The sequence below is a fragment of the Oncorhynchus clarkii genome, unplaced genomic scaffold, assembly GCF_045791955.1.
Source record: "Oncorhynchus clarkii lewisi isolate Uvic-CL-2024 unplaced genomic scaffold, UVic_Ocla_1.0 unplaced_contig_3314_pilon_pilon, whole genome shotgun sequence".
Taxonomy (NCBI): Eukaryota; Metazoa; Chordata; class Actinopteri; order Salmoniformes; family Salmonidae; genus Oncorhynchus; species Oncorhynchus clarkii.
This window is the reverse complement of record NW_027259068.1, coordinates 2,479-21,852: the sequence shown is the minus strand read 5'-3', so window position 1 is coordinate 21,852 and position 19,374 is coordinate 2,479. Positions and strand designations below refer to the sequence as shown.

Below are 19,374 nucleotides of genomic sequence, written 5' to 3'. Positions count from 1 at the left end.
AAGACAGATTAATATGAAATGAAGACAGATTAATATGAAATGAAGACAGATTAATATGAAATGAAGACAGATATGACTATGAAGACATAAATATGACTATGAAGATAAAAACATTAAGATATTAAGTGTCCTGGCTGGTCTAACAGTATCCTAATGATTTTTAAAAATTATAATAATTTAAAAAAAATGTTATTTAACATCGCAAGTCAGTTAAGAACAAATTCGTATTTACAATGACGGCCTACCGGGGAACAGAGGGTTAACTTTCTTGTTCAGGGTCAGAACGAGAGATTTTTACCTTGTCAGTTCGGGGATTTGATTCAGCAACCTTTCGGTTACTGTCCCAACGCTCTAAGCTTGCCACCCCAAATGATAAATGAAGATACTAAGTGTCCTGGCTGGGGTAACAGTATCCTAATGATAAATGAAGATACTAAGTGTCCTGGCTGGTCTAACAGCATCCTAATGATAAATGAAGATACTAAGTGTCCTGGCTGGTCTAACAGCATCCTAATGATAAATGAAGATACTAAGTGTCCTGGCTGGTCTAACAGCATCCTAATGATAAATGAAGATACTAAGTGTCCTGGCTGGTCTAACAGCATCCTAATGATAAATGAAGATACTAAGTGTCCTGGCTGGGGTAACAGTATCCTAATGATAAATGAAGATACTAAGTGTCCTGGCTGGTCTAACAGCATCCTAATGATAAATGAAGATACTAAGTGTCCTGGCTGGTCTAACAGCATCCTAATGATAAATGAAGATACTAAGTGTCCTGGCTGGTCTAACAGTATCCTAATGATAAATGAAGATACTAAGTGTCCTGGCTGGTCTAACAGCATCCTAATGATAAATGAAGATACTAAGTGTCCTGGCTGGTCTAACAGCATCCTAATGATAAATGAAGATACTAAGTGTCCTGGCTGGTCTAACAGCATCCTAATGATAAATGAAGATACTAAGTGTCCTGGCTGGTCTAACAGCATCCTAATGATAAATGAAGATACTAAGTGTCCTGGCTGGTCTAACAGCATCCTAATGATAAATGAAGATACTAAGTGTCCTGGCTGGTCTAACAGCATCCTAATGATAAATGAAGATACTAAGTGTCCTGGCTGGTCTAACAGCATCCTAATGATAAATGAAGATACTAAGTGTCCTGGCTGGTCTAACAGCATCCTAATGATAAATGAAGTTACTAAGTGTCCTGGCTGGTCTAACAGTATCCTAATGCAGCAGTCTCCGGCACACATGGGTCAAACTCCTTCCACGGACGGCCGAGCGTCAGCGGATTATTGCCCCTCCCTTGTTCTTGATTGATGAAATAAGGTCACAAATGAGTTAGGAACTCCACTCACTTGGTTGTCTAGGTCCTAATTGAAAGGAACCCCCCCCCCCCAAAAAAAAACCTGCAGACACTAGTCCCTCTACGAAATTAGTTCGACACCCCTGGCATAGAAAGTCTGCATATGTTCAAATCCAGCCTACGGGACTTTGACATAACCTCTCTCTGTACCTGCCCACTGACATCCATCTCTCTCTGTTCAATAACATCAGAAAATAGCTTGAAAATGTCTAGAAAAATTAAATGAAGATAGATAAATTGATTAAAACAACAGTGGACCTGTAGTGCCGAGGCGTCCATGGAGCGGGCAGCGGTCAGCTCCTCGATGGTCTGCTGGTACTGCCTGGTCTGTTCCTGTAGCCCCTTCTCTGCCTGGCCCAGTTCCCCTTCCAGCTGGCTCTTCTCCAGCTTCAGAGCCTTGATACGAGTGTCCTTCTCCAGGACGGTCCTGGTGAGAGCAGCCTGAACCTCCCTGACCTGCCTGGCCAGCTCCTCTATCCTCCCCTGGGCCTGCTCAGCCTCAGTCTTCAGCCTCTGCTTCTCCATCTTCATCTCGTAGTCTTCTGACATCATCTTCTCCTGGGAGCTCCTCATCTCTGCCAGTTCTCTCCTGAGCACTTCCAGCTGCTCTATGGACGCCCCGGATTCTCTCCCTCTCTCCCCAGCCTCACACAGCTCTGCCCGGGCAGCCGACAGCTGCTCCTCCCTCTCCTGTATGGTTCTCTGGAACTCCTGGGTCTCCCTGCGTGCCTCTTTGCCCATCTCTGTTGCCCGTCCAAGTTTGTCTCTCAGCTCCTTAACGGTGTCCTCCAGCTGCTGCTTGCCCATGTGTAGGTCGTTGAGAGTGAAGGCACTGTGGCTCAGTTTCTCCTGCTGGGCCTTTAGCTCTTGCTGCAGCGCCGCCCTCTGGTCGGCGGTGGTACTGAGCTCTGATTGGAGCCGAGCCACAACAGCTTCAGATTCCTTCAGCTGAACAGAGAGCTGCTCCTTCACCGAGATGACATGCTGTAACGTGGAGACGCAACACAATAAAACAGCATGTCCATAACCTTGTCTCAGTCGTGTTACTTTGCTGCGCATCTGACTAATATAAACTTTGGAGACCATAATCTGATCACGTAAACCTCGTCTTTAAATAAATTCACAATGAAATGACGCATTTCCCTGTTAAAAAAACAAACAAGAAAACCCCACAGTGTAGTCTGTACAAATGCCAACCAGACCTGGGTGGCCTGTTGGTTCTGTCGGTCCAGTTCTTCCAGCTCGTTGAGGAGGGTATCTCGTTCCTCCTGGATCTCGCTCAACGACTGCTCGCTCTTCTCTAGCTCTGCCCTCAGCCCTGATAGCTGCTCTGTGGCGGATGGGGAGGACTCCCCTCCATCAAGGCTGTCTGACTCCACTCTCTCCTCGGCCCTGGCAAGCCTCTCCTGTAGATTCCGCTGAGGAAAAAAAAAAATATATATAAAAATAAAATAAAAATTGTCAACAATAATGAAATATTTCAACTGAAAATAGCTCTCATCGAACAGCAAACGGCAATGTAGAAAACCCTTCTCAGGGCCCTCACCCTCTCTGAGGCAACTGATTACAATCTAAAACTTTATTCCTAGTTATATGTACCTATCTACCTCAATTATTGCATACTCCTGTACATTGACTCAGTACTGGTACCCTGTGTATATAATCTAGTTATCATTACTCAGTACTGGTACCCTGTGTATATAATCTAGTTATCATTACTCAGTACTGGTACCCTGTGTATAGAGCCTAGTTATAATGACTCAGTACTGGTATCCTGTGTATAGAGCCTAGTTATCATTGACTCAGTACTGGTATCCTGTGTATATAGCCTAGTTATCATTACTCAGTACTGGTACCCTGTGTATAGAGCCTAGTTATCATTGACTCAGTACTGGTATCCTGTGTATATAGCCTAGTTATCATTACTCAGTACTGGTACCCTGTGTATAGAGCCTAGTTATCATTGACTCAGTACTGGTATCCTGTGTATAGAGCCTAGTTATCATTACTCAGTACTGGTACCCTGTGTATATAACCTAGTTATCATTACTCAGTACTGGTACCCTGTGTATATAACCTAGTTATCATTACTCAGTACTGGTATCCTGTGTATATAATCTAGTTATCATTACTCAGTACTGGTACCCTGTGTATATAGCCTAGTTATCATTACTCAGTACTGGTACCCTGTGTATATAATCTAGTTATCATTACTCAGTACTGGTACCCTGTGTATATAGCCTAGTTATCATTACTCAGTACTGGTACCATGTGTATATAATCTAGTTATCATTACTCAGTACTGGTACCCTGTGTATATAACCTAGTTATCATTACTCAGTACTGGTACCCTGTGTATATAATCTAGTTATCATTACTCAGTACTGGTACCCTGTGTATATAGTCTAGTTATCATTACTCATTGACTCAGTACTGGTACTCTGTGTATATAACCTAGTTATCATTACTCATTGACTCAGTACTGGTACCCTGTGTATATAGCCTAGTTATAATGACTCAGTACTGGTACCCTGTGTATAGAGCCTAGTTATAATTACTCAGTGCTGGTACCCTGTGTATATAGCCTAGTTATCATTACTCAGTACTGGTACCCTGTGTATATAGCCTAGTTATCATTACTCAGTACTGGTACCCTGTGTATATAGCCTAGTTATCATTACTCAGTACTGGTACCCTGTGTATATAATCTAGTTATCATTACTCAGTACTGGTACCCTGTGTATATAACCTAGTTATCATTACTCAGTACTGGTACCCTGTGTATATAATCTAGTTATCATTACTCAGTACTGGTACCCTGTGTATATAGCCTAGTTATCATTACTCAGTACTGGTACCATGTGTATATAATCTAGTTATCATTACTCAGTACTGGTACCCTGTGTATATAACCTAGTTATCATTACTCAGTACTGGTACCCTGTGTATATAATCTAGTTATCATTACTCAGTACTGGTACCCTGTGTATATAGTCTAGTTATCATTACTCATTGACTCAGTACTGGTACTCTGTGTATATAACCTAGTTATCATTACTCATTGACTCAATACTGGTACCCTGTGTATATAGCCTAGTTATAATGACTCAGTACTGGTACCCTGTGTATAGAGCCTAGTTATAATTACTCAGTGCTGGTACCCTGTGTATATAGCCTAGTTATCATTACTCAGTACTGGTACCCTGTGTATATAGCCTAGTTATCATTACTCAGTACTGGTACCCTGTGTATATAGCCTAGTTATCATTACTCAGTACTGGTACTCTGTGTATATAGCCTAGTTATCATTACTCATTGACTCAGTACTGGTACCCTGTGTATATAGCCTAGTTTTCATTACTCATTGACTCAGTACTGGTACCCTGTGTATATAGCCTAGTTATAATGACTCAGTACTGGTACCCTGTGTATAGAGCCTAGTTATAATGACTCAGTACTGGTACCCTGTGTATAGAGCCTAGTTATAATGACTCAGTACTGGTACCCTGTGTATATAGCCTAGTTATCATTACTCAGTACTGGTACCCTGTGTATATAGCCTAGTTACCATTACTCAGTACTGGTACCCTGTGTATATAGCCTAGTTATCATTACTCAGTACTGGTACTCTGTGTATATAGCCTAGTTATCATTACTCATTGACTCAGTACTGGTACCCTGTGTATATAGCCTAGTTATAATTGCTCAGTACTGGTACCCTGTGTATATAGCCTAGTTATCATTACTCAGTACTGGTACCCTGTGTATATAGCCTAGTTATCATTACTCAGTACTGGTACCCTGTGTATATAGCCTAGTTATCATTACTCAGTACTGGTACCCTGTGTATATAGCCTAGTTATCATTACTCAGTACTGGTACCCTGTGTATATAGCCTAGTTATCATTACTCAGTACTGGTACCTTGTGTATATAGCCTAGTTATCATTACTCAGTACTGGTACCCTGTGTATTTGGCCTAGTTATCATTACTCATTGACTCAGTACTGGTACCCTGTGTATATAACCTAGTTATCATTACTCAGTACTGGTACCCTGTGTATATAGCCTAGTTATCATTACTCAGTACTGGTACCCTGTGTATATAGCCTAGTTATCATTACTCATTGACTCAGTACTGGTACCCTGTGTATATAACCTAGTTATCATTACTCAGTACTGGTACCCTGTGTATATAATCTAGTTATCATTACTCAGTACTGGTACCCTGTGTATAGAGCCTAGTTATAATGACTCAGTACTGGTACCCTGTGTATAGAGCCTAGTTATAATGACTCAGTACTGGTACCCTGTGTATAGAGCCTAGTTATAATGACTCAGTACTGGTACCCTGTGTATATAGCCTAGTTATCATTACTCAGTACTGGTACCCTGTGTATATAGCCTAGTTATCATTACTCAGTACTGGTACCCTGTGTATATAGCCTAGTTATCATTACTCAGTACTGGTACCTTGTGTATATAGCCTAGTTATCATTACTCAGTACTGGTACCCTGTGTATATAGCCTAGTTATCATTACTCATTGACTCAGTACTGGTACCCTGTGTATATAACCTAGTTATCATTACTCAGTACTGGTACCCTGTGTATATAACCTAGTTATCATTACTCATTGACTCAGTACTGGTACTCTGTGTATATAACCTAGTTATCATTACTCAGTACTGGTACCCTGTGTATATAATCTAGTTATCATTACTCAGTACTGGTACCCTGTGTATAGAGCCTAGTTATAATGACTCAGTACTGGTACCCTGTGTATAGAGCCTAGTTATAATGACTCAGTACTGGTACCCTGTGTATAGAGCCTAGTTATAATGACTCAGTACTGGTACCCTGTGTATATAGCCTAGTTATCATTACTCAGTACTGGTACCCTGTGTATATAGCCTAGTTATCATTACTCAGTACTGGTACCCTGTGTATATAGCCTAGTTATCATTACTCAGTACTGGTACCTTGTGTATATAGCCTAGTTATCATTACTCATTGACTCAGTACTGGTACCCTGTGTATATAGCCTAGTTATCATTACTCATTGACTCAGTACTGGTACCCTGTGTATATAACCTAGTTATCATTACTCAGTACTGGTACCCTGTGTATATAACCTAGTTATCATTACTCAGTACTGGTACCCTGTGTATATAATCTAGTTATCATTACTCAGTACTGGTACCCTGTGTATATAATCTAGTTATCATTACTCAGTACTGGTACTCTGTGTATATAACCTAGCTATCATTACTCAGTACTGGTACTCTGTGTATATAGCCTAGTTATCATTACTCATTGACTCAGTACTGGTACCCTGTGTATATAGCCTAGTTATCATTACTCATTACTGGTACCCTGTGTATATAGCCTAGTTATCATTACTCATTGACTCAGTACTGGTACCCTGTGTATATAGCCTAGTTATCATTACTCAGTACTGGTACCCTGTGTAAATAGCCTAGTTATCATTACTCAGTACTGGTACCTTGTGTATATAGCCTAGTTATCATTACTCAGTACTGGTACCCTGTGTATATAGCCTAGTTATCATTACTCATTGACTCAGTACTGGTACCCTGTGTATATAACCTAGTTATCATTACTCAGTACTGGTACCCTGTGTATATAACCTAGTTATCATTACTCAGTACTGGTACCCTGTGTATATAATCTAGTTATCATTACTCAGTACTGGTACCCTGTGTATATAATCTAGTTATCATTACTCAGTACTGGTACTCTGTGTATATAACCTAGCTATCATTACTCAGTACTGGTACTCTGTGTATATAGCCTAGTTATCATTACTCATTGACTCAGTACTGGTACCCTGTGTATATAGCCTAGTTATCATTACTCATTACTGGTACCCTGTGTATATAGCCTAGTTATCATTACTCAGTACTGGTACCCTGTGTATATAGCCTAGTTATCATTACTCAGTACTGGTACCTTGTGTATATAGCCTAGTTATCATTACTCAGTACTGGTACCCTGTGTATATAGCCTAGTTATCATTACTCAGTACTGGTACCTTGTGTATATAGCCTAGTTATCATTACTCAGTACTGGTACCCTGTGTATATAGCCTAGTTATCATTACTCATTGACTCAGTACTGGTACCCTGTGTATATAACCTAGTTATCATTACTCAGTACTGGTACCCTGTGTATATAACCTAGTTATCATTACTCAGTACTGGTACCCTGTGTATATAATCTAGTTATCATTACTCAGTACTGGTACCCTGTGTATATAATCTAGTTATCATTACTCAGTACTGGTACTCTGTGTATATAACCTAGCTATCATTACTCAGTACTGGTACTCTGTGTATATAGCCTAGTTATCATTACTCATTGACTCAGTACTGGTACCCTGTGTATATAGCCTAGTTATCATTACTCATTACTGGTACCCTGTGTATATAGCCTAGTTATCATTACTCATTGACTCAGTACTGGTACCCTGTGTATATAGCCTAGTTATCATTACTCAGTACTGGTACCCTGTGTATATAGCCTAGTTATCATTACTCAGTACTGGTACCTTGTGTATATAGCCTAGTTATCATTACTCAGTACTGGTACCCTGTGTATATAGCCTAGTTATCATTACTCATTGACTCAGTACTGGTACCCTGTGTATATAACCTAGTTATCATTACTCAGTACTGGTACCCTGTGTATATAACCTAGTTATCATTACTCAGTACTGGTACCCTGTGTATATAATCTAGTTATCATTACTCAGTACTGGTACCCTGTGTATATAATCTAGTTATCATTACTCAGTACTGGTACTCTGTGTATATAACCTAGCTATCATTACTCAGTACTGGTACTCTGTGTATATAGCCAAGTTATCATTACTCATTGACTCAGTACTGGTACCCTGTGTATATAGCCTAGTTATCATTACTCATTACTGGTACCCTGTGTATATAGCCTAGTTATCATTACTCATTGACTCAGTACTGGTACCCTGTGTATATAGCCTAGTTATCATTACTCAGTACTGGTACCCTGTGTATATAGCCTAGTTATCATTACTCAGTACTGGTACCTTGTGTATATAGCCTAGTTATCATTACTCAGTACTGGTACCCTGTGTATATAGCCTAGTTATCATTACTCATTGACTCAGTACTGGTACCCTGTGTATATAACCTAGTTATCATTACTCAGTACTGGTACCCTGTGTATATAACCTAGTTATCATTACTCAGTACTGGTACCCTGTGTATATCATCTAGTTATCATTACTCAGTACTGGTACCCTGTGTATATAATCTAGTTATCATTACTCAGTACTGGTACCTTGTGTATATAGCCTAGTTATCATTACTCAGTACTGGTACCCTGTGTATTTGGCCTAGTTATCATTACTCATTGACTCAGTACTGGTACCCTGTGTATATAACCTAGTTATCATTACTCAGTACTGGTACCCTGTGTATATAGCCTAGTTATCATTACTCAGTACTGGTACCCTGTGTATATAGCCTAGTTATCATTACTCATTGACTCAGTACTGGTACCCTGTGTATATAACCTAGTTATCATTACTCAGTACTGGTACCCTGTGTATATAATCTAGTTATCATTACTCAGTACTGGTACCCTGTGTATAGAGCCTAGTTATAATGACTCAGTACTGGTACCCTGTGTATAGAGCCTAGTTATAATGACTCAGTACTGGTACCCTGTGTATAGAGCCTAGTTATAATGACTCAGTACTGGTACCCTGTGTATATAGCCTAGTTATCATTACTCAGTACTGGTACCCTGTGTATATAGCCTAGTTATCATTACTCAGTACTGGTACCCTGTGTATATAGCCTAGTTATCATTACTCAGTACTGGTACCTTGTGTATATAGCCTAGTTATCATTACTCAGTACTGGTACCCTGTGTATATAGCCTAGTTATCATTACTCATTGACTCAGTACTGGTACCCTGTGTATATAACCTAGTTATCATTACTCAGTACTGGTACCCTGTGTATATAACCTAGTTATCATTACTCATTGACTCAGTACTGGTACTCTGTGTATATAACCTAGTTATCATTACTCAGTACTGGTACCCTGTGTATATAATCTAGTTATCATTACTCAGTACTGGTACCCTGTGTATAGAGCCTAGTTATAATGACTCAGTACTGGTACCCTGTGTATAGAGCCTAGTTATAATGACTCAGTACTGGTACCCTGTGTATAGAGCCTAGTTATAATGACTCAGTACTGGTACCCTGTGTATATAGCCTAGTTATCATTACTCAGTACTGGTACCCTGTGTATATAGCCTAGTTATCATTACTCAGTACTGGTACCCTGTGTATATAGCCTAGTTATCATTACTCAGTACTGGTACCTTGTGTATATAGCCTAGTTATCATTACTCAGTACTGGTACCCTGTGTATATAGCCTAGTTATCATTACTCATTGACTCAGTACTGGTACCCTGTGTATATAACCTAGTTATCATTACTCAGTACTGGTACCCTGTGTATATAACCTAGTTATCATTACTCAGTACTGGTACCCTGTGTATATAATCTAGTTATCATTACTCAGTACTGGTACCCTGTGTATATAATCTAGTTATCATTACTCAGTACTGGTACTCTGTGTATATAACCTAGCTATCATTACTCAGTACTGGTACTCTGTGTATATAGCCTAGTTATCATTACTCATTGACTCAGTACTGGTACCCTGTGTATATAGCCTAGTTATCATTACTCATTACTGGTACCCTGTGTATATAGCCTAGTTATCATTACTCAGTACTGGTACCCTGTGTATATAGCCTAGTTATCATTACTCAGTACTGGTACATTGTGTATATAGCCTAGTTATCATTACTCAGTACTGGTACCCTGTGTATATAGCCTAGTTATCATTACTCAGTACTGGTACCTTGTGTATATAGCCTAGTTATCATTACTCAGTACTGGTACCCTGTGTATATAGCCTAGTTATCATTACTCATTGACTCAGTACTGGTACCCTGTGTATATAACCTAGTTATCATTACTCAGTACTGGTACCCTGTGTATATAACCTAGTTATCATTACTCAGTACTGGTACCCTGTGTATATAATCTAGTTATCATTACTCAGTACTGGTACCCTGTGTATATAATCTAGTTATCATTACTCAGTACTGGTACTCTGTGTATATAACCTAGCTATCATTACTCAGTACTGGTACTCTGTGTATATAGCCTAGTTATCATTACTCATTGACTCAGTACTGGTACCCTGTGTATATAGCCTAGTTATCATTACTCATTACTGGTACCCTGTGTATATAGCCTAGTTATCATTACTCATTGACTCAGTACTGGTACCCTGTGTATATAGCCTAGTTATCATTACTCAGTACTGGTACCCTGTGTATATAGCCTAGTTATCATTACTCAGTACTGGTACCTTGTGTATATAGCCTAGTTATCATTACTCAGTACTGGTACCCTGTGTATATAGCCTAGTTATCATTACTCATTGACTCAGTACTGGTACCCTGTGTATATAACCTAGTTATCATTACTCAGTACTGGTACCCTGTGTATATAACCTAGTTATCATTACTCAGTACTGGTACCCTGTGTATATAATCTAGTTATCATTACTCAGTACTGGTACCCTGTGTATATAATCTAGTTATCATTACTCAGTACTGGTACTCTGTGTATATAACCTAGCTATCATTACTCAGTACTGGTACTCTGTGTATATAGCCTAGTTATCATTACTCATTGACTCAGTACTGGTACCCTGTGTATATAGCCTAGTTATCATTACTCATTACTGGTACCCTGTGTATATAGCCTAGTTATCATTACTCAGTACTGGTACCCTGTGTATATAGCCTAGTTATCATTACTCAGTACTGGTACCTTGTGTATATAGCCTAGTTATCATTACTCAGTACTGGTACCCTGTGTATATAGCCTAGTTATCATTACTCAGTACTGGTACCTTGTGTATATAGCCTAGTTATCATTACTCAGTACTGGTACCCTGTGTATATAGCCTAGTTATCATTACTCATTGACTCAGTACTGGTACCCTGTGTATATAACCTAGTTATCATTACTCAGTACTGGTACCCTGTGTATATAACCTAGTTATCATTACTCAGTACTGGTACCCTGTGTATATAATCTAGTTATCATTACTCAGTACTGGTACCCTGTGTATATAATCTAGTTATCATTACTCAGTACTGGTACTCTGTGTATATAACCTAGCTATCATTACTCAGTACTGGTACTCTGTGTATATAGCCTAGTTATCATTACTCATTGACTCAGTACTGGTACCCTGTGTATATAGCCTAGTTATCATTACTCATTACTGGTACCCTGTGTATATAGCCTAGTTATCATTACTCAGTACTGGTACCCTGTGTATATAGCCTAGTTATCATTACTCAGTACTGGTACCTTGTGTATATAGCCTAGTTATCATTACTCAGTACTGGTACCCTGTGTATATAGCCTAGTTATCATTACTCAGTACTGGTACCTTGTGTATATAGCCTAGTTATCATTACTCAGTACTGGTACCCTGTGTATATAGCCTAGTTATCATTACTCATTGACTCAGTACTGGTACCCTGTGTATATAACCTAGTTATCATTACTCAGTACTGGTACCCTGTGTATATAACCTAGTTATCATTACTCATTGACTCAGTACTGGTACTCTGTGTATATAACCTAGTTATCATTACTCAGTACTGGTACCCTGTGTATATAATCTAGTTATCATTACTCAGTACTGGTACCCTGTGTATAGAGCCTAGTTATAATGACTCAGTACTGGTACCCTGTGTATAGAGCCTAGTTATAATGACTCAGTACTGGTACCCTGTGTATAGAGCCTAGTTATAATGACTCAGTACTGGTACCCTGTGTATATAGCCTAGTTATCATTACTCAGTCAGTACTGGTACCCTGTGTATATAGCCTAGTTATCATTACTCAGTACTGGTACCCTGTGTATATAGCCTAGTTATCATTACTCAGTACTGGTACCTTGTGTATATAGCCTAGTTATCATTACTCAGTACTGGTACCCTGTGTATATAGCCTAGTTATCATTACTCATTGACTCAGTACTGGTACCCTGTGTATATAACCTAGTTATCATTACTCAGTACTGGTACCCTGTGTATATAACCTAGTTATCATTACTCAGTACTGGTACCCTGTGTATATAATCTAGTTATCATTACTCAGTACTGGTACCCTGTGTATATAATCTAGTTATCATTACTCAGTACTGGTACTCTGTGTATATAACCTAGCTATCATTACTCAGTACTGGTACTCTGTGTATATAGCCTAGTTATCATTACTCATTGACTCAGTACTGGTACCCTGTGTATATAGCCTAGTTATCATTACTCATTGACTCAGTACTGGTACCCTGTGTATATAGTCTAGTTATCATTACTCATTACTGGTACCCTGTGTATATCCACATATATATACTCACACACACACAAATATATATATATACATACATACATACATATGCATATTTATATTTTTATTTTATTTAACCTTTATGTAACTAGGCAAGTCAGTTAAGAACACATTCTTCTTTTACAATGACCATTAGCAAACAGAAATCAAGTCAAGTAGAACTTTAAGTTGTGTTAACTTGTATAAAAAAAATAAAAAAAATTCCCCAAGTGAAGTTTCCATTTGAGAGTAAACACCCACCTTCTCCTTCCTCAACGTCCCGATGACAGTGTTGAGTTCTAGAATGTCAGCGTGTTCCACCTCCATCTTTGTTTCACTCTGATCCAAACAATCAACACATACATTAAAAGCAGGAACGATCACAGAATAAACTACAGATTTCAACCACATTGTAAATACATTACGTGATAGATACCTGAAGACTCTTCAGCCTTGAGATCTCCTTCTCTGCACCTTGAAAAAGAGGACCAAAAAAAAGAAGTTGGAGTTAACTTGAGCTTTTGACAAATAACTAAAACCCACTCAAGGGATAGAATCAATTCCCTTTCATTTCAATTCAATCAGTAACCTGAACGGAAAATCTAAATTTCAGTTTACATTTGTAAAAGAGACCTAGGTCTCACAATATATCTTACCTGTTATAAATAAATGTTCAATCATTTTTGGGGGGAATAAATACTGAGACTGTACCTGCGAGAGCATTCCTCAGCCCCTGTATCTCCTGGTCTAGCTGAGCCTTGTTCCGGGCTTTCCCCTCCTGTTCCTGGACACGTGACTGGAGCTCTGTGACAGACGTCTGCAGCCGAGTGTAGTTCTGCAGCAGCTCAGCGTTCTCTGCCTGCGCCTCCTCTTTCTCCTGCTGCAGCGTGGCCTGTCTCTTCCCTGCCTCCTCCAGATTAGCTGTCAGCTCCTTCAGCTGCTCATCCTGCTCCTCCTTCAGCCGCTCCTCCGCTGCCTCCTGTAGGGACTGGATAGTGTTCTGGAGGTCTGAGAGCATGGAGGACTCCTGAAGAGCGTTGGCTGTGGCTGAACTAGTAGCTGGAAGGGTTTGGATACAGAGGGTAACACGTAAGGGAAATGTGTGAGAGTCTTAGGTCAGGGTGGAGAAATCAGTCACAGGTACAGTGCATTGGGAGAGTATTAAGACACTTCCCTTTGTCAACATTTTGTTACGTTACAGCCTTATTCTAAAATGGATTAAATACATTTTTTTATCAATCTACACACAATACCCCATAATGACATCACAATACCCCATAATGACATCACAATACCCCATAGTGACATCACAATACCCCATAGTGACATCACAATACCCCATAGTGACATCACAATACCCCATAGTGACATCACAATACCCCATAGTGACATCACAATACCCCATAGTGACATCACAATACCCCATAGTGACAAAGTAAAAACAGGTTTTTAGAAATATTATTTACATAAATGTATTCAGATCCTTTGCTATGAGACCACAGCAAAGGTCCATCCTGCTTCCATTGATCATCCTTGAGATGTTTCTACAACTTGATTAGACATGATTTGGAAAGGCACACACCTGTCTATATAAGGTCCCACAATTGACAGTACATGTCAGAGCAAAAACCAAGCCATGAGGTTTAATTGTAATTGTAAAAGTAATTGTCCGTTGAGCTCCGAGACAGGATTGTGTCGAGGCACAGATCTGGGGAAGGGCACCAAAACATTTCTGTAGCATAGAAGGTCACCAAGAACACACTGGCCTCCATCGTTCTTAAATGGAAGAAGTTTGGAACCACTGATTCTTCCTAGAGCTGGCTGCCCGGCCAAACTGAGCAATCTGAGGAGAAGGGCCTTGGTCAGGGAGGTGGCGATGGTCACTCTGACAGAGCTCCAGAGTTCATCTGTGGAGATGGGAGAACCTTCCAGAAGGACAACCATCTCTGCAGCACTCCACCAATCAGGTCTTTATTTTAGAGTGGCCAGACGGAAGCCACTTCTAAGTAAAAAGGCACATGACAGTCCACTTGGAGTTTGTCGAAAGGCACCTAAAGGACTCTCAGACAATGAGAAACAAGATTCTCTGGCCTGATGAAACAAAAATTGAACTCTTTGGCCTGAATGCCAAGCGTCACGTCTGGAGGAAACCTGGCACCATCCCTACGGTGAAGCATGGTGGTGGTAGCATCATGCTGTGGGGATGTTTTTCAGAGGCAGGGACTGGGAGACTAGTCAGGATCAAGGGAAAGATGAACGGAGAAAACTACAGAGAGATCCTTGATGAAAACCTGCTCCAGAGCACTCAGGACCTCAGACTGGGGTGAAGGTTCACCTTCAAATAGGACAACGACCCTAAGCACACAGCCAAGATAACACAAGAGTTGCTTCGGGACAAGTCTCTGAATGTCAGTCTCTGAATGTCCTTGAGTGGCAGAGCCAGATCGAACATCTCTAAAGACCTGAAAATAGCTGTGCAGCGACGTGCCCCATCCAACCTGACAGAGCTTGAGAGGATCTGCAGAGAAGAATGGGGGAAACTCCCCAAATACAGGTGAGCCAAGCTTGTAGCATCATACCCAAGAAGACTCGAGGCTGTAATCGCTGTCAAAGGTGCTTCAACAAAGTACTGAGTAAAGGGTCTGAATACTTATGTGATATTTCAGTCTGTTCCTCCCTCCCAGTCCGTCCCTGTTCCTCCCTCCCAGTCTGTCCCTGTTCCTCCCTCCCAGTCTGTCCCTGTTCCTCCCTCCCAGTCTGTCCCTGTTCCTCCCTCCCAGTCTGTCCCTGTTCCTCCCTCCCAGTCTGTCCCTGTTCCTCCCTCCCAGTCTGTCCCTGTTCCTCCCTCCCAGTCTGTTCCTCCTCCTCACCTCCAGTCTGTTCCTCCTCCTCTCCTCCAGTCTGTTTCTGTTCCTCCAGCTCCTCTATCCTCTCCTCGTACTCTGCCAGCTCGTCCCGGTGGCGCCGGATGACGTCGGCCATCTTCTGTCTCTGAGCGTCCTGCAGCGCTGCTAACTCATGCTGGTGCTCATCTACCTCACGACCCATCTCCTCACGCAGCTCCTGTTCCAGTAGAATAGAATCATATAGAATGTTCCACAGAAAGAGGAATAGAGACGGTCAGTCTCTCTTAGTCCAAGCAGGGTTTAAAACAATATTTTTTTACATTTGATTCAAAGCCCTTTTTACATAAACAGTTGGCAAAATAGGTCTACAGCAAGGCTCTCCAACCCTGTTCCTGGAGAGATACCCCCAAGTAGGTTTTAACTCCAACCCTGTTCCTGGACAGCTACCCTCCTGTAGGTTTTTACTCCAACCCTGTTCCTGGAGAGAAACCCTCCTGTAGGTTTTAACTCCAACCCTGTTCCTGAAGAGAAACCCTCCAGTAGGTTTTAACTCCAACCCTGTTCCTGGACAACTACCCTCCTGTAGGTTTTAACTCCAACCCTGTTCCTGGACAGCTACCCTCCTGTAGGTTTTAACTCCAACCCTGTTCCTGGAGAGCTACCCATCTTGTTCGTTTTCACTCAAACCCTAATCTAGCGGTACCTGATCCGAGGGTTTCTCTCCAGGAACAGGGTTGGAGTGAAAATCTACAGGAGGGTATCTCTCCGGGAACAGGGTTGGAGTGAAAACCTACAGGAGGGTATCTCTCCGGGAACAGGGTTGGAGTGAAAACCTACAGGAGGGTATCTCTCCGGGAACAGGGTTGGAGCCCTGTTTTACAGTAACCCAGCCTAGACTCCCAGGGAGAAAGCACATGAAAACTCCCACCTTGATGATCCTCTGAAGCTTCAGGACCTCTCCCTGGTCACCGTTTCCTGCCCCTGGGGCTACGGATGCCTGAAAAAAAATAGAAATATCAGAATTAAGATATGATTCCATCCCTCAATTTAAAAATGTGGGTTTTTACGTGTATGTATTACTATTAATAGGAATTTGACACGAACCTTTAGAATCTGTACAGTAAAACAGTAATAGATCAAATGTGTTATAGTCTTTTTTACAATTTTTCCAATTGTTGTAGTAGCTACTATCTTGTCTCATCGCTACAACTCCCGTACGGGCTCGGGAGAGACGAAGGTTGAAAGTCATGCGTCCTCCGATACACAACCCAGCCAGCCGTACTGCTTCTTAACACAGCGCGCCTCCAACCCAGAAGCCAGCCGCACCAATGTGTCGGAGGAAACACCGTGCACCTGGCAACCTTGGTTAGCGCGCACTGCGCCCAGCCCGCCACAGGAGTCGCTGGTGCGCGATGAGACAAGGACATCCCTACCGACTAATCCCTCCCTAACCCGGACGACGCTAGGCCAATTGTGCGTCGCCCCACGGACCTCCCGGTCGCGGACGGTTACGACAGAGCCTGGGCGCGAACCTAGGGACTCTGATGGCACAGCTGGCGCTGCAGTACAGCGCCCTTAACCACTGCGCCACCCGGGAGGCCCCAAATGTGTTATAGTCGACGTAATGAACGACGTTGCAAATAAATAAACACCCTACCTGAGACACGCGTCTCCAATGGGACACCTCAGCCTCCAGCCTCATCACCTCCGTAGACAGACGGTTAATCTCCTGCTGGGACCAGATCACGTCACCGAAGTCCATCTCGTCGCTGCCATGGAAACCCTGGTGGTGGGGGGCCCCCAGGGGGCGGGACATGTAAGAGGAAGAGGTGGTGGTGGTGGAGGAGGAGGCGGTGGTGACAGGAAGTACGGCAGGGTCGGAAGTAGCTGACTGAGCAGAGTGCTGTAGTTTCTGAACCTCTTCCTGTAGTCCACTCTGACGGGCTTTCAGGTGACTGATCTCCACCTGGACAGGTGACACGACGACACAGTTTAGAAGTAGTGTGGACACATCCAGTAACTTGCAGGTTTAAAGGTACAAAAAAATAGTCATGTCAGATAGATACCAGCACGTTGTGAAACGATCCCTCGGAAAAAACTGTAGCTATCCATCCATATTCCAAGAGGATGACATTTTCACATTTCATTGAGTGTATAATACTATACTGTATTATTGACTGTATGTTTGTTTTACTCCATGTGTAACTCTGTGTCGTTGTATGTGTCGAACTGCTTTGCTTTATCTTGGCCAGGTCGCAATTGTAAATGAGAACTTGTTCTCAACTTGCCTACCTGGTTAAATAAAGGTGAAATAAATAAATAAATAAAAATAATATAGTTTCTATGTATCAGACCGTACATCTTTCTGTTGCATCAGGGTCCTGTACTCAGCTGACTGCTGTTTATTCTGGATCTCTGAGGCCTCCAGCTTCTCCTCCAGCTCGGCATGGATCCTCTTTAAACGCACGTACTGAAACAAGATGAAAAGAAAAATAATTTAAGTCCTCCTCCAGTCTCCCTTTTCACCTCATTTAAATATTGATTTAATTATCTAATAAATAGGTGGTCCGGGTATAACATGACATGGTACTAGTGGGGGGGGGGTCCTCTTTTTTTTTTTTTTTTTTTACCCCAAGCGAGGGTGGGGCTGATATCCCAAATTACCATCGGACCTACTCTTCGAAGTTTGAAGTTGTCAAAAAAATATATACTATTTTGCACAAAAAATCTTGTTTTTTTTACCCTTAAAAACCCTCATACTGCAACAGAGAAAAACAGGAGAGCGTACATAAACTACTATCAGACTCCAATAGACACACATGGAATCTGTTACAAATATATACTTTTGGGACTGCGGTCACAAACACTATTAAATCTAGTCCTGGATTTCAAAGCATAACTCAACGGAGAATCTTAATTAAAATAGCTTTTTAGTTCAGGATTAGGCTTTAAAATGTTGTGTGTTGGAAACGCGGCTCCTATCATGGTAAGAATCCTCGTACCTCAGCCTCCACTTGCTCCAGCTTAGAACTGGACACCAGCAGCTCAGTGGAAGCATCTGAAAGAAATGAGATACTGTGGAATCACAATTGGACTACCAATCACAGCCATGCATCCTCCAAAAATAAGATTTGCTAAACCAATCAAGTTTTAGTTCAACACTTTATTTGTACTGGGTGTGTCTTGTCCTAATATACAGGGTTGCTGTTAGCCAGTAATTGTACCTACTGTCCTAATATACAGGGTTGCTGTTAGCCAGTAATTGTACCTACTGTCCTAATATACAGGGTTGCTGTTAGCCAGTAATTGTACCTACTGTCCTAATATACAGGGTTGCTGTTAGCCAGTAATTGTACCTACTGTCCTAATATACAGGGTTGCTGTTAGCCAGTAATTGTACCTACTGTCCTAATATACAGGGTTGCTGTTAGCCAGTAATTGTACCTACTGTCCTAATATACAGGGTTGCTGTTAGCCAGTAATTGTACCTACTGTCCTAATATACAGGGTTGCTGTTAGCCAGTAATTGTACCTACTGTCCTAATATACAGGGTTGCTGTTAGCCAGTAATTGTACCTACTGTCCTAATATACAGGGTTGCTGTTAGCCGGTAATTGTACCTTCTGTCCTAATATACAGGGTTGCTGTTAGCCAGT

General features: G+C 41.4%; 1 protein-coding gene across 1 annotated transcript in view; it reads right to left on the bottom strand.

The window, feature by feature from the left end:
• LOC139399467 (thyroid receptor-interacting protein 11-like) overlaps positions 1–18,776 on the bottom strand; it is a gene marked incomplete at its 5' end in the record, with an annotated part of 38,636 nt that extends 19,860 nt beyond the window's left edge. Inside the window, 10 exons of the mRNA XM_071144882.1 lie at positions 1,628–2,353; positions 2,572–2,787; positions 13,134–13,211; positions 13,309–13,346; positions 13,584–13,931; positions 15,743–15,935; positions 16,647–16,715; positions 17,376–17,684; positions 18,078–18,188; positions 18,721–18,776. Of these exons, the coding sequence (XP_071000983.1) occupies positions 1,628–2,353; positions 2,572–2,787; positions 13,134–13,211; positions 13,309–13,346; positions 13,584–13,931; positions 15,743–15,935; positions 16,647–16,715; positions 17,376–17,684; positions 18,078–18,188; positions 18,721–18,776 (2,144 nt within the window). The remainder of the gene's footprint in view (positions 1–1,627; positions 2,354–2,571; positions 2,788–13,133; positions 13,212–13,308; positions 13,347–13,583; positions 13,932–15,742; positions 15,936–16,646; positions 16,716–17,375; positions 17,685–18,077; positions 18,189–18,720) is intronic.
• Between the last annotated feature and the right edge of the window lie 598 nt (positions 18,777–19,374).